Consider the following 15,728-nt stretch of genomic DNA (forward strand, 5'->3'; position numbering starts at 1 on the left):
CATTATTAGGATAACAAATCTTGGACAAATAAGCTCGAGTATCTTTTATTAATGACCTGAATAAAAAAAAATACTTTAAAACTTTAAAAACATTGTGTGGCCCTTTCTGAACTTATTTTCCCCAATTTTTTTGTCAGGCATTGAGGAGAAAACATTTGCGACCGGTTTTTAGGCTAGGGAGGGACAATGTGTGGGGGCAGAGCAGGCGGGTGCTGGGCTTTCGTTGGAGCTTCCGAGATAAGAAGCAGCAGGAGAGAAGGGAGGGCGTCATGCTGAATATGGAGATGAAACTGACATAGCATTGGAGACTGAAGAAGAAATGAGGAGCATCTGTCTTTAATCAGAGATCTATTTATGCCTTGTTTATTTACATATCAGGCATTGTGCTTGGAGCTGGGGATGCAGAGACAAATTGGACACAGCCCCCACCCTCGAAGAGTTTCCAGGCTTGTCGGGAAGACCATCCTGTACATGACAAAATAATATGCTGGTCACAGCAACTTAAGACTGGTTTGATTTTTCCTTGTGTCTTCCAGCGGCAACTGAAGGGCAAGTCTCCCCCTGGGAAACTCTCCTCACTCATGAGGTCATCTGCACAGATCCAGGTGCTGGAACCCTCCTCCAGTCCCCAGATCTTGGCTCTGCACCCAGGCGGGTCACCCCGCTCATGCCCTCACTCAGACCCCTGTTCGGTTTTTTATTGTGGGCTTCAGTGGTGTCTCCCTTGCGGACCCTGATTTGTCCTACAGGCCAGTGGGACCCTCTTCTGAAAGGGATGCAAGATCAGCTGAACCAAGCACCCTATGTCGCTTGAATTCAGTGTTCTTTAAACTGTAGGTCACAAATGCATTAGCAGACCAGGAAATCAATTTAGTGGTCACAGCTAGCGTTTGTGAAAGAATGGGAGAATGAAACAGAATGAAATAGGTTAGAAAATATCAAAGAACATCACACAGTGTAAGGGTGACTACTGGTTTATGAATCTTCTGTTTCACCTGTGCGTGTGTGTGTTTGTGTGTGTGTGTACTGGGTTTCATTGTCAAATAGATTTCCTATTGTAGACTGCAGTCCAAATTGTCCACAAACCACTGCAAATCCACTTGCTGTGTGAACATAAGATGAGATCTTGCCTGTTTTCTATTCTATATTCAAGCTACACCAGAAATCTGGAAGTAATTTTTGTCCATGTTTGATACATGCAGAATGAAAAGAGCACAAGTTCCAGCATTTTCCAGCTATGTGACTTTGGGCAAGTTAGTTACCTCCTGGAGCTCCCATTTTTCTCTGTGAAATAGGAGCAGTGACACCTGTCTCTCACGACTGCCGGGGGGGTGACCAGGGTGAGGCATGGCATGCTCACACATAGCAGGGGACAACAAAATCTCATATAGAGTGGCTTCCTCCAAAATGCTAGTTTCCTATCCTAACCTTTCCTTCCCTGAAAATTCTAAAAGACCGAATCGAGCCCATTCCTAATGGAACATCCCACATCATTTTGTACAGTTCTTAATGTTGTAGGTGATTCTGGGAAAATCTACTACATTATCCTCTTCTGTAGTGCAGGCTGAGGCCTAGAAAGTCTTAAGGATTGAGAAACCAATCTTTTGTGCAATGTCATTTATGCCACATTGAGAATTTCCCAAGAGGAGATGCGAATGAAGCTTGCAAACAGAGTGTTCATTTATAATCCTTACTTTAGAAAACCTTTCAAAGCCCAAGTGAACATTTAGGAGCTTTTACTAATGTTTTAGAGATGTGGATAACCCGGTATTTTTTTCCATCTCTCTTTAAATGTGAAATATTTCTCTTTCATTAGAAGGTAATGTTCTGAAACCAGAATAAATCATTACAGCACAAAAATGCCTGTTACAGGAAGAAAAATGACAAAGAAATAAAACCAGAAAAAATTTAAAACCTTGGCATGCTCAAAATGATGATTTATAGTATAATTTGTCTTTGGACCCTTTACAGAAAAACCAACATCTGCATCTTTGTGAGCACAGTTAAGAAACGGGTGGAAGTTTGCTCGTCTACACGGGAGTATTTTAGGATTTGGTGGTCATCTCTCACACTCATGCTCCAGCAGGATCCCATGCTCAGGCTCACTTGAGAACCCCATGGTCACACTGCATCTGCATGGGTCTCTGGCGGGGAGTTGAACTGTTTTTTAATAAAACCTGAATTTGGGAACCAATCACTGCATCAGTGTTGGGATTTGGACCCCTCATTGCTTCAGATGACTACAGTGCTCTCCTCCTCCTAAATGATAGGAAAGTTGCTGACGTCGACATTGGCAGTAAGAAAAATGCTTGTAATTATACTGGGCGTTTAGTTATGAAGAACTTACATGCTGTGGCTTTTTCCACTCACAACCGAAAGCATATTGATTTCCAGAGCATCTTGAAAGAAATTCCTGAGTCAATTTAAGTTATTTTCCATTTCATTTTGGGTAATCATGATGGAGATTTGACGAGCGGGTTCCATGTGAGCCAGATTTTAGGCCGCAGCTCCTGTGGCAGGCGGGACCTTTCCTCTCACCCCCTTGGAAAGTTCATGTGGCTGGGACTGCCTTAGAGTTCTGCTGCTCGATTTGTAAGTTAATATGTCGCATTTTAAAACGCCTGGAGCAGGAAAGGTCAGGCAAGCACTGCTAAGAAGATCTATTCAATGGGACTGGCAGACAGGACAATGACAGAATGGTGGATGGGGGGGCGTATGGAGAGCGGGGGGGTGAGAAAGTTTATATTAAAGAATCCCCACACGTCCAAGGTGTTAGCTCACGCTGAGAATGCAAAGAGCCCGAGTAGACAAATCAGACATTTTTAATAGATCTCAATAATAGATGGGATTGAAAAGAAAAATGGGCCATGTGACAGATGAACAGTAGGTTTAAATTACTTCAGGGACCGATAGCCCATTGTGTTGAACTCAAGGTACGGATGACCAGCTCATTGTCCTTCCGGAGCTTCTGTGAAGGAAATACACTCGAGAGCCAACCTGTGCACCCAGCAGCGGGTGGGTGCTCCCTGCCCCTGGAGCCAACACTTGCCCATCGCTCCACGTCTGCTGTGGGTGCCAGCAAGGGCCACCTGCACGCGCTTGGCTCTGTCCCCCAGGCCGAGGCTGGACGTTCCTGAGTTCTCTTTGAGAATGACCGGCCACCATGTCACACACTGCCTCACGGTGGCCGGGCCACACCATCTCTCCTTGGCGTTCTGATGCTTTCTCAAGAGGAGTTAAATCCAAAGAGCTTATTAAAGTCAGGACAAATTATATCTCATTTCCCCTGATGGATGAGGCTTGCCGCTTGGTTGAAGGGAGGAGGAAAAATCAGGCAGGCTGGCCGGAAGCTTTATTCTTCCCGAAGCCCGGATGCTTCCTGCTGTTTCTGTGGAGTCCTGACAGACTCCAGAATTATGTGCATATATGTTGCAATAATTTTCCAAATTAGGCTGACAAATAATTAATTTTATGAGCTATTCTCTTCCCCTCTAATATACAGGCATTGAAATTATTATCTTTCCAGCTGCAAGGGCCAGCTCAGTCCTACAGGCTTGGTCAACACACGGCACTAGCAGCTGTGGGTCACCCCAAGCCCAAGGAGAGGGGCCCCAGTGGCCACAAGCACATTCAGCTGGCGCCCAAACAGACCACGAGCTGAGGCCCCGAGGCTAGGGGCCCAAGGAACCGTGGGGCTGGTATCTGCTAATTCTTACGTGGGCAATTCCGAAGGATCATGAGGCCCTCTGCATGTAGCCAGCCGTGAGACAGAAGGTCACACGATTTTACGTCTAGAAATTGCATATCCTCTGCATTTGACTCCTCAGCAGGAGTCGAGGTAGAAAGCAAGGCAGAAACTGCTAGCTAGCTGCCCTCCACTAACTGTCCCCCTTCCTTTCTTAGCAACGGGCAGAAATGTATCCAGCCGAGAGAGCACCAGACTTTCTGGCACAGAGATATTCCATGAATTGTAAGCTTAAGTCAACAGCAGATGGAACTTCTAAGAAAGTTCTTCAAAGACGGGCACACCTGCATAGTTGGCCACAGGCATAACCCTCTCTCTTTCTCCTTCTAGAATGTGGGCCCGACAGCCGGCATCCCAGTAGCCAGCTCGCAGCCATGAGGCAAACGCTAAAGACGGCAAAACGAAAAGAAGGAGCCTGACTCTCTGGGGACCATGGAGCTGCCACTAAGACCCCATGCAGCCCAAGGCCCACTCTTGATGGGAGGAAATAAAAACACCCCTCCATTTTGTTTCAGCTGTTACCAGCTGGACCCCATTTCCAACCACTGTGGACAGCGGAACCCTAACTCCTCTGCTGCGGTCCCACCATGTAGATCCCAAGAAAGCCCCTTTCCACATCGACGGCAGGTTCCTCTGAGTCTCCTGGCTGGCAAGTCTTGGAAGCACGCTAGTCACATGGATCTTGTGGACGGAAGGGGAGCAACCACACCCGAGCAAGGCTGGCTTCGTTGGTAGTTCGTGCTCCTCTGTCACAGATGTTAGTCCCCCTCCTGGGCTAGGCCGCAAGTCCCCAGGATTGACAGCATGTCCAGTGTCTTCCCCACTCTCGGGGCCGGGGCCCATCCTGCGACACTGGGTCTGCAGTAGGTGCTCCCATCACTTCTTGACGTTTTCCTATTGGCAGAGAGATTGAGCCCGTTTCTCTCGGTACGACTGCCCCTGCAGGAAGATTCAAATAGGAAGTAGACGCCTGGCGTTGCCCTGGAAGGCGGAATGGGGACAGCACAGCAACCGGGTATTTGTGTAGGAGCTCAGGGCTTTCCAGGCCTTGCCCTTGTCTTCTCTCACACCCGCCCGTGAAACAGCCCAGGCAGACGGTGTTACAGGTTATAATTTTACAATGGGGAACTTGCGGCTCACAGAACTTGATGTGTTTCTTGAAAGCAGGTAAGTAGCAACTATGGAGTCAGGCCTTGATGGACTAGCAAGAAAGGGCTGCTTCTGGACAGATGTGAGCAAGCACGTGCGGGAAGACAGCTCACAAACCCTTGCTCTCCATCATCGTCTCCCTAAATTATTCATGGCCCCTGCTGTTGCCATTTTTCTTCCTAATGCCTCACCTTTTAATCAGATCATTTTTTATCGGGACCCTGCTCCAGACCAGGTCCCCTGCCCCCACTCCCCGGTTCTTTCCATCCACACGTCTAAATCCTTTTTTTTTTTTTTTAAAGATTTTATTTATTTATTTGACAGAGAGAAACACAGCGAGAGAGGGAACACAAGCAGGGGGAGTGGGAGAGGGAGAGGGAGGAGCAGGCTTCCCATGGAGCAGGGAGCCCGATATGGGGCTCGATCCCAGGACCCTGAGACCATGACCTGAGCCGAAGGCAGATGCTTAACGACTGAGCCACCCAGGTGCCCCTAAATCCTCTCTTATGTGTGTCCTGTCTTGGGTGGGAACATTGATTCAGGGACAGAATTTACAAGCTGGTTCCCCTTTGTTCAGCTGTGGGGTGACGCTCCCGGGGAGCAGGGCTGGACCTGCACAGCGGCAGTGCACGGCAGGCATGGGGTTGGCTGCCTTCCCTGAACGTGCACCCCTGCCGACACCTGTCAAGCACCAAGCACGCCCAAGGGACAGTATCCCAATGCTGTGGTCAACAAAGGTCTCACCCCTGATTTATCCTGGGGCCCAGGCTTGCCCCTCAAACAAAGGAGGGTCAGGGTGGATGGTGCTTCCTGGTGAAGACTCAGAGGCTGTTGCAAGTCTGAGAAGTTCTATCGGGTGACCAAGGGTTGGGTGTAGGATGAAGTGTACAGCAGGGTCTGGAAACAGCCGGAAAAGACCCACTGCATTCCAGAAGCACGGGGTCCTTTCCCTAGGGTGTTACAGTCACGTGAGCACCCAGGAAGAGCCTAAAACATGGCTAGAGGAGAGGGCTCGTGTCCCCCAGAAGGAGGACAAAGACGCCCGTGTTTCCTATGCCCACGCCGGTTAGGAGGGAGCACCGTCGAAGCAGAAATGCCTGCAGGGAGGGAAGATGTGAATTATGACCATTCCCCTGGGTACCCCTGAGACCTGCAGGGGCTTCGGGCTCGGGGCTCCAACACCAGCCATGCAACGCCCAGACAAAGGAAGACGACCCAGCTGCATAAGCTGAGATACGGATGGGGAAACTACACATAGGGCATCAATCAGGGACATCAGCTCATTCAGAGTTTAAAAAAAGAGCGATACTATGAACCATACTTGCGCAGAGAGCTGAGACGCCAGGTTCTCACCTAGCGGAGGAAAGCGAATCCTTGCACCCAGCAGAAGCATCCTCAGTCTTTCCATCCCAGAAGTGGGAGCCTGCCCACCTGTCACCTCCGCCTAGGCCGGCACCCTGGCGTTTCAGAGCAGCTAAGCTCTAGCTAGCCAGTGTTCAGTTCCCTTATGCGTGAGTGGCTGCAAACCAAATCTACCCTGTTCGAGCCGGTGCCCTGCCAGCACTCCGAGGAGGGGCTAGGCCCCTCCGGTTCTCACGCCCAGTCCCACGCACAGGGTGCTGTTGCGAGGCTCTTGCGGGGGACAGAGGTAACGCTAGTTTAAAAACGATGAAGCAGCGCCCAAACATACCAGCCCGCCCCTCTCGTGGCCAGCATCAGCTCAGCAGGAAACCCGTCAACTCATGGTGAAATCACTGCCCTCCGGCCCGGAGCCCCTGTGGCTGCTGGGGCTCCCCCCCGCCGGCTCGCCTGCACACCCACCGGCAGGCTCATCCTCCTCATGCCTGGCGCAGGACTCAGATGCTCCAGGACCAAAATGAAGCAGTCACAGTTAACAGCAATAGAGGATTGTTAATGGCAATATTCATTATTTTAAGTATTTCCAAATTTATTGTTATTTTATCAAGTAGACGAATTAAAGCAAGCATTCATTGTCCAGGTGCTCAGCTGTCTCCACTTTCCCATGAGAAATCAAGCCTCACGTGCAGATGAGCGGGTCCTTCCTGGCTGTCTTGCATTTTAAGTATTCCTGCCAGTGAAATATTTCCCTGTGGAAGCAGAACTAACTAGGTTTCATTTATAAAAGAGGCTTTATGGACTTACAGATGATGACAGACAGCCAATCGATAAGGGGTGATATAAATAGTATGTAATATCAAGGAACATTAGGTCTCTGGCATGATTTGGGGAGAGAAGTGGGCAGTTGGAAACCTTATCATTTGAAAAAGGTCAAGGCCTGGTGGCTATAAAAACGCCTAAGCAAATAAACTCACACCTGTGAGTCGGCAGAGGCTAAAAGTGCTGAATGAGAGGAGCTGCCCATTTTGTGGGGAATTGCTTCCCTGGACCAGGACCGGGGTGCTGTGGGCACACGCAGCCGCTCCAAGACAGGGTCCACTTTTTCCTGCCGAGCCTTCCTGCGGCTGAGACCCAGGTCCTCCAGAAGACAGCAGGGGTCAGCCTTAAAATGATGGGGTTGGGGTATAGCCTACGAAGATAGGACCCACCGGCTCTCTGTCATTCTGCCTGGCCATTTTGGGGAGGGTGGGCGTGGGGAGGGATTTTTACCAATTTAGTAAATTGTTTGGCTTGTGTAACTAAAAAACAAAACAAAACAAAACAAAAAAAATGCACCAAGTTGTAAATTCCTTTACCAGTAATCACCGTGCAGTACTAAACACAAAATTCTAAATAAGCCCTCTCTTTGAAGAGCATCCACGGTATTGCCTGGGACTCCAGGGAGAGCTTTACTGTGAATCGCACCATTGCTCTATTTAGAAACAGGCGGTGGCATGATCTTTCTGAGAGCACATGCACTAGCTGAAGGGTGCGTTACCACCCGGAAGACAGCAGCGAGAATGTTGTCTGTGTCCTTACATAATATAGCTATTGTTTAAGAATAGAGAGACTGAATAACGTGAGTGATGAATTTCCTTCTCATCGCCCCCGAGAGGCTTGGGCCCTTTATTTTCACTTCTACCACGCTCCAGACAAACCCGGCGTGTCCTGCTCCCCAGCAAAGACCGGGCAACTGTGCAGGAAGGCAAGCTTACCTCCTTGGAGGGTGTATTCGGTCACGGCCCTGCTGAAGACGCCCAGGCCCGCCCCATTGTAGGCTGCCACCTGGATCTCATACTGCGTCCAGATGATCAGCTCTGTCACCAGGCAGTAGGTGACCTCTGGGCTGGTGATGTTGCGCTGCTGGTGTTCTCCCGGCAAGCCTGCCAGGCGGTACCTGCAGCAGAGCAGGGAGAAACGGCTGGAAACAGGCAGCAGGCGCACACGCGCTCGCTCCGTGCAGTTGGAGGGAAACGAAGTAAATAGACGAGAGTGAAGCCAGAGGTCAGCCCCAGACAACACGGCTTCCTAAGCCAACCATTCCAAAAAGGGGTCGTTGAGTCTCACAGTGATTATAAGCGCTGGGCAAAACGGTTAAGGAAAAGTGATGGCTTTTTAAGTGTAACTCATCCGGGGAGCACAGTGACTTAGTACCAAAAGTTCCAGCCATGATTTCTGCCGGGGTGTTGCCGTACATGACAACTTGGGAGCAATGCTCTCCTCCCACGGCTCTGAAATGTGGGGAGAAGCAGAGAAGCCCCTTGGTCTCCTCTTCCATCTGGGCTTCTAGATTTGTTCATGTGGGTCCCAGCACCAAAACGAGTGGCTCTAAAGGGTGTTCCCGCTTCTCCAGTACTAGTCCATCGCTACAGGACAGGCTGCTCTGTAGGGGAGTTTCCCAGACGAAGTGGGTGAAGGGGTTAATTGTATGGTGACAGGCGGTGGCCAGACTTACCGGGGGCAAATACTCTGCAGTGTATACAAAGTGAATTATTAAGGTGTACATCTGATACTAATACAGGGTTACAGACCAATTTTACCTTGATGTTAAAAGAGGAAACGTGTAAAGAGAATAATTCACTGCCCCCCCCACCAAAAGACATAAATCTAAAGTTGTATTTATTTTAAAAAGTGACATACACGACTCTGGACTTAGAAAATGTATAAATTAGGAAATTGCCATGTGTGCTACGGAAGGACTTTTGTAGCGTTATTTGGAAGAGCAAATGTTTTTCCTGATTTTGTTTTTACAAGCGGATTGGTTTCCCGGGGCTGAGCGAGGGGCATGTGCTGGGAGGACCTGCCTTGGTCATCCCGCGGCTTCAAAAACACCCAAATCCTGTCCAAGCAGCAGTTCTTTGCCTCGGGAAGACGGGGCCTCGTCTGATGAGGGGGAAGGGTGAAGACGGAGGGGACACTGACCGAGGGGACCCTTGACGGCGGGTTGGGGTCCGGTTCCCCACCAACACTGAGCACCACCGCAGGCTGCAGAGGATGCCCTGTTCCCTGCGCCGTCCCGGGCGCAACGCCGGTGCACAAAGGGGAAGGCCGTGCCAGGCTGCTGCCATCAGGAGAAAGAAGAACCCCCCAGATTCAGGCCCTTCCATGAGAGAATGGCAACTACACATATGGTGTGGAAGTACGGGGAAGGCAGTAAAAGGGTCTTGGTGAAAATCTGGATTTTCTGAGGGCAGAAAGAGCTCCTGTTGCTGTAGACTGTACAGGCGAGGCCTGTGTGGTGGGAAGACACAGGGTCAAGAGCAGGCAGCACTGCACAGCAGGAAGGTTCCAGGCCCCCTGCCTCCTTCTTCCTGAAAGCAGCAGCTCGTGGGGCGGGGGGCGCGGGGCCGTGGGGGGATGGCCATGCTCCTCTGTGGCGGGCAAAAGTGAAGGCTAATGTCTCACCCCGCATTTTTGCCTCATAGTCCATCCGCTTCTGACACCTACTGAGTTGATATTCCTTTACTGAACTGCCTGCACGCAGCAAGTGTGGGTGCGCTTCCTAGCAGGGGGTTAGGTTCGTTTATATGACGGCATGGTCTTCAAGGTGGCCCACAGGGAGAGGCCTGGCATCAAGTAACCCACGTGCCAGATATTCCCCCTTAAATTCCCCGTCTACAAAATAAATAGCACTGAGACAATGAGCCATTTGGAAGAAGGTAAGCATCGGCCCCACACCCAGGGTCACCTGGCATGTGAATGGTGCCCAGGACCATTTACAACCAACATGGCGCGTGCTGGGCACAATCGCTTAAGAAGAGCTCATCAGTGTGGACCCATCACTACACAACACACATTCCAGGGAAAAGCAAAGAAGTTAGCTCCAGAAGGCTTAGGTTGGGAAGAAGACTGACGCGCTGCGTGGCCTCAAGCAAAGTCTTAACGTCTCTGAGCCCTGGTTTTTAACTCCCAAAAATGACATCATCATAATGGCCTTTCACAGGGTTGTCGCAAGAATAAAATGAAACAATGGGTGCCAGAGAGCCGGTGACAGTGTAAAGCCCGCTGTAAATATTTCTGGTTTGGAAACACTGCCCATCTAGGAAGGATGCTAAGCCAAGACACTCAGCCGCATCCTCTCCTACACCCCTGTTCATACAATCGCGCCAAACAAACCACAGGATTCGCGTCTTGGAAACGGGCTGCCCTCCTTTCTGCAGCAGGCAGGTTGGTCCATTCTGACCTGTGGCTCAGGGTGTTTTTGTAATATTCACAGGATATCTGGGAAGGTCACAATTAATAAGGAAAGTGCAGGGCATCGTCCCCTGACTGGTGGGATATGTTGCCCGGGAGACTGTCTCAGACAGAGTAAGATGATTTTTTTATACGGAAATAAACAGGAGAATGTTTTTAAAGGACATAACCCCTATGCTCCTCTCAAAGAAGCACCCTGCCCATTATTATAAATATTTTATTACTGTGCACACATCCTAACTACTTCTTACGGCTGGAGCCAAAACAGTGATTTATTTCCATTTTGTTTCTTCGTGGATTCTGCTGTGCCTCTGACACACACTTGAGCCCTGGAGGATACACAGTTGCAAACAGAGCTGATTTGCAGACCAGAGGATTATTCGGAAATGTTTCCAAGCAAATTCATTTTGGCATGGGTCTTTAATTTCTGAAAACTTTGAAATTCACAGGCCTTGGGTAGCGCACCCTTGTTTTATGACTTTCTTGATTTAAACCCCTACAAATACAGACGCCCTCTCTCCCAGCACTTGACACCATCACACAAAATCCTTTTAATGGTGATAATCCCACAAAATAGAGAAACGTGCAGTTCCTGATGGGGCCTTGTAACATCAGAGAGATTTTATTATAAAAGTCCTGGCCCCGAGCTTGGTTCTGTGGGTTGACTTTTAAAGTCCTTACTTGGCAGCTGGAGCCTGAGGAACCTTCTCTGTGTGCTCAAGACGAGGCGGAGGCAGCCGGGATGCCAAGCGTGTGTAGGGCCATGTGGGGAGGGCAAGGAAACTATTTTCATTAGCTGACGAGCATGGGACATGAGTGACAGCTGGAATGAGGGGCGAGTGGCACGAACGGACAGGAGATCTGGGCCTGTGTGCAGTGGGAAGCCCCAGCCTGTTTTCGGGAGGGAACTGGTAACTGCCCTGAGCCCACAGGTGCCCCTTGCCCAAAGGGGCCAGTTCAGAGTCTCCTGTTGAAAGGGGGGAGTGCACTTGGGGGCAGAGTGACCAAAGGGGCCCCAAGTGCTGATTCCAGTCCTCCAGCCCTCATGTATCCCGAGGGACGGCCACATTTAAACCACTTCAGGTAGATAATGATCCAGCTTGTGTTGAGAGGATAATTCACATGCTTGAGGAAGACTTGAGAAGAGTAGTGAAGTGGTTGTGATGGGCTAATAAGACGGGCATGTGGATAAAGGTGTGTTAAACCAGGAGTGGATGATTACATCAATAGATACTGGAAGGAGCAGTCCTCCATATGCAAAGAGCACAGAGCTAAAGAAGCTACACTTTTGTAACTAAGACATTACATTTAGCCCCTTTCGACCTCTGTTAACCCAGTATTTGCTGACCACAAGCTCAGCAAGGGCACGGGCCTGGCACTGGGAGGAAGGTAGTGATGGACACCCACGGCTCTTGCCTCATAAGGCTGCGGAGGGAGACAAAGTGCATGTCGTGGAACAAATACGTCCGTGGCTGTACCATCTGTGAGAAGAGATTTCATAAATACCCTTTAATATTGCTTTACTTTTTCCTGTTCACTACTTGCAACAACAAACCACTGCAATTATCACATTTGGTGCAATTTCAAGATTAGCAGTCGTTTTGGCAAAACAGATTTCTTCTCTCTAACCCAGCCAAGTTCTTGTAGAGTCCTCTCAATGTTCTTAGAAGCCTGACTGCCCCTTGTAAGGCAGAGCAAGAAAACTGGCCACCTGTTAGGCCATATCCGGTCTGTGGAGGTGTGAATTTGGCCTGCTCTTGTTTCAAAACGTACTGACTTCATTTCCAACGTTTAGAAACCGTGAGATCACGTGTAAAAAGCTAGATTTTTAAAAATTTTTTTGAAACACTAGAAAACCTGGCAATACTGAACAACACAGGAGCTAGCGTGGTAACAACTGGCCAGCAATGAAACCAACTGCATTATTATTAATTAAAAATTATTCTATTAATAATGCATGCCCCTGGTAAAAACTAAAACAGAAAGAAAAGATTTGGAATGAATAGCATAGCTTGACGCAAACTTATAATATCCTTCTTCATTCTTCTACCAAAATGCAACCACTGATACATATGTGGACATGCTATGGTTGGATATGCAGAGGCTGCCCCTGCAAGACCGCCCACAGTTGCTTGTTTGCCACAGTCCCCACCACTCCCTAGAGTATGACACTGGCCTGATTCTCTTGATTACTGTTGGGCTCCGATAGACCTTTGAGTTTGCAATCCCAGCAATACAGCCCCGACTCTTTATAATGACAGTCTAAAAATGGCCAAACACAGGCTACTTGCCTGAGGATGTACCCACGCAGCACCCCATTGTGCTCTGTTTCTGGGGGTGGCTGCCACTGGACCATGATGGACTGATTGGTACGCCCACTGGCCACGATATTCTTTGGGGGAGCACTGGGTGGCTCTTCAGGTAACATCAACCTAGAAATAGAATATGGGGAGGGAAAGAGAGATCAGCATCCGAGACAAACGGTCCCCATTTGCATTCTCTGTCTGGCTGAATCTGGAGCCTAACTATTTACCAAAATCAAGTGATGAACAAAGCAAAGCACACAGCTGATCAAACTCAAAGGACATGCATGAAATAGGTACAGCAAATCAACATAATAGAGAATCAGTATAGCCAGCAACCAGGAAGACACAGGAGGTGACCTTATTCTGTCTGGATAACCCACAGCACCTCCACTCTGGGAAGGGATTACAAGCCTGAGTGAGCCAGGCTGCCGGCCCACAGCCTGAGACACCTTCCAAATCATTTTTTTCTTTGGCTCTTTCAATATTTCTCATACCAAACGCCCACATTTTGAAAAAAGTCACTTAGGTCTCAATTCTTCAACTATTTGGGCCCAGTGAATGCTCAGGTTGGTTGGGGAGGGCACACTGAAACGGGGTGAAGCCATGGTCCCACGTCAGGACCACTCCGGAGCATGCCGTGCCCTGCCAGACGCTTGCTTGTCAAGATGGCGGCACCAGCTCCCGTTCTGCCGGAAGTCCGGGTGGACAGAGGGCACGAAGACACGGTCAGCGCCTCATCTCCTCGATACAGGGGGCTGTGCTCTCAGGAACGCCTTGTGTTGGCACAGCCAGAGCACCACGGAAGTCGGAGAAACTTCCCTCAGAGCAATGAAGGAAAATCAGCTCGTCTGACACACAAGTGACCGTGTTTCTCTCTTCCTTCTAGTCTCTCCTGCGCACGTTTTTGCCACTATCCCTAAGGGACGGAGGTTGATTCCTTCCATCAACCTCCTCCTCCTAACTGGATGCTTGGTCTTGCTTCTGGGCCCAAGCTGCCCCGCGTCCCCACTGCGGGCTGCGCGATCACACACCTGCTTGTCTCTGCGCTGTACTGGCCTTTGCCCACTTGATTCACGGCACACACCCTGAATTGATAGGTGCGAGCTGGAGTCAGGCCGCGCACGGTGACGCCTGTCATCTCGGGACCGACGTTTGACAGATGTACTTTCCATGGAGAGTCTGAAAGAATGAGCAAAAGGAATTCAGAACCATACAGGCACATGTCTGAATAATAATAAGGGAATGCAAACTACATTTCCATAAGTTCTCTCATTTGCTTTCCTGGGCAGATGGAGTGGTTATCCCCATTCCACAGAAGTGGAAACCAAGGCTCGTGGCCATGTGGCTAGCTTCCGGTAGCCACTGGGCCTGACCCTGAGCCCCAAGACTGCCCATCGTCCTCACGCTGCTGTCAGCAAGTAAAATGGCTTTTCCTTCAATCTGCATATGGCAGTTTGAACAGAACCAAAATATTCCTCATTCCCGTGTTCCCTGTCAGCTCACACGGTGAGGCAGATTGCAGATTTGTCTCCCAGAAAAGGATGCCGCACATGTCACCAAATGATAAATAAAAACTATATTCATTAACATTTTAATAAAAGAGGAAATGAGCATGATAAAGACAGATGGGCTGTGCATTTTGCAACCCATCTGCGTGGCGGCCCATTACAGCACCGCACCCCTCAGTGGCTTTGGCTGGAGAGAGACGTAATGGAATTCGCAGCTAGTTTAGACTATCTTTGCACCCAGCTTTCCGGCAGGTATAGCGACTCTGTCAGCCAAATGGGCTCTTGCCTGCAAGGCTTCAGAGGATTCTGCTGGGCTCCCACACCTTTGTGGGATTTTTTTTTGGTGCAGAGTTGAAACATGCTTTCTGGCCCGATCATTTAGTAGAATGATGCCCTGGAATGGAACAAGACCTGGCAATGACTTTGAACACCCACTGTCACTTCTCATTTGGAATTGTCATGATGCCTGAGCTGCATTTTCAAGTTATTGGTGAGGTGAAATTGTGAGGAAGGGGTTCTTGTGGAAATCAAACCATCTGTTTCTTCCTTGGAAGTGGTGCCCAAATCCCTTTCACCCATGCTGGAGACAGTCAGAGAGAGGAGAGCCATGATTTCCACTATGGCGTCGGGCAGCGATCGGATTGTGGCGGACACCGGCCGTGGGTGCCCTCCACACGCAGGATCACTGCCACTTCGGCAAAAACCTAAAGACCTAACTATGAGGATTCACAAGTCTGTGCCGGGGGCTCATCGGAAATGCGTGCTGCTTCCTTAGGAGTCACCAAGAAGTAACCACAGGCTGCTCCAAAATGAAATGAGCCTCTCAAGGGCAACTTGTGTTGGCTCTCATGCCGAGCCGTCTACCACGAAGCTGGAGTCTGTTAGCTGGATTCCTCGACAAAAAGTTACGCTGCTCTGGAGCAGGATGCCAGTTGGGCTACAAAGGCTGAATCTTTTTAATTATTTCAAATAAAGCTGCTTCCAAAAATGGCTTTCTGGGAATGCAGTCCTTAGCACCAGCTGGGCATTTCAGTGTTCTTGGCTTTTGATTTTCAGCGATATAGGTAATCTACGGTTGACGAGGATCCCCCGCTCTTTGTTTCCTTAAAAGTGCAACGTGTACATCCCCGGTGAACTACGGAAAACCTCACACTGATTTCTCTTTTTTGTGCTGGGACCCTTCTAGAAGCATCAGACAGCTCATGGTGGTCTGGTTTGCTAAGCAGGCTCCCCTACAGGGAAGAGCCATTTGTCCACATGGATGATGCAAGAGCCCTCCCTTGCATCCATGTAACTGCTGGTGGGGAGCAGCACCTCTCCCTGCCAAGCCACACTCCAGCAGAGATACAGTTTTCCTTTGGAAGACAATGGATGCATAGTGGTCACAGTTGACTGCGCTCTTCTGCTGACTGCTGTTCACTTTTGTTT

General features: G+C 49.5%; 1 protein-coding gene across 3 annotated transcripts in view; it reads right to left on the minus strand.

The window, feature by feature from the left end:
- SDK1 (sidekick cell adhesion molecule 1) overlaps nt 1-15,728 on the minus strand; it is an 893,742-nt gene that overhangs the window by 174,160 nt on the left and 703,854 nt on the right. For all 3 annotated transcript variants that reach the window (XM_073886319.1, XM_073886318.1, XM_073886320.1), the window contains 3 exons: nt 13,824-13,971; nt 12,778-12,918; nt 8,008-8,189 (listed from right to left, as the gene is read on the minus strand). In XM_073886319.1, the coding sequence (XP_073742420.1) occupies nt 8,008-8,189; nt 12,778-12,918; nt 13,824-13,971 (471 nt within the window). The remainder of the gene's footprint in view (nt 1-8,007; nt 8,190-12,777; nt 12,919-13,823; nt 13,972-15,728) is intronic.

This window comes from Callorhinus ursinus, unplaced genomic scaffold, assembly GCF_003265705.2.
Source record: "Callorhinus ursinus isolate GAN/ISIS: 27379988/994484 unplaced genomic scaffold, GSC_fseal_2.0 scaffold70, whole genome shotgun sequence".
In the NCBI taxonomy this organism is placed as follows: Eukaryota; Metazoa; Chordata; class Mammalia; order Carnivora; family Otariidae; genus Callorhinus; species Callorhinus ursinus.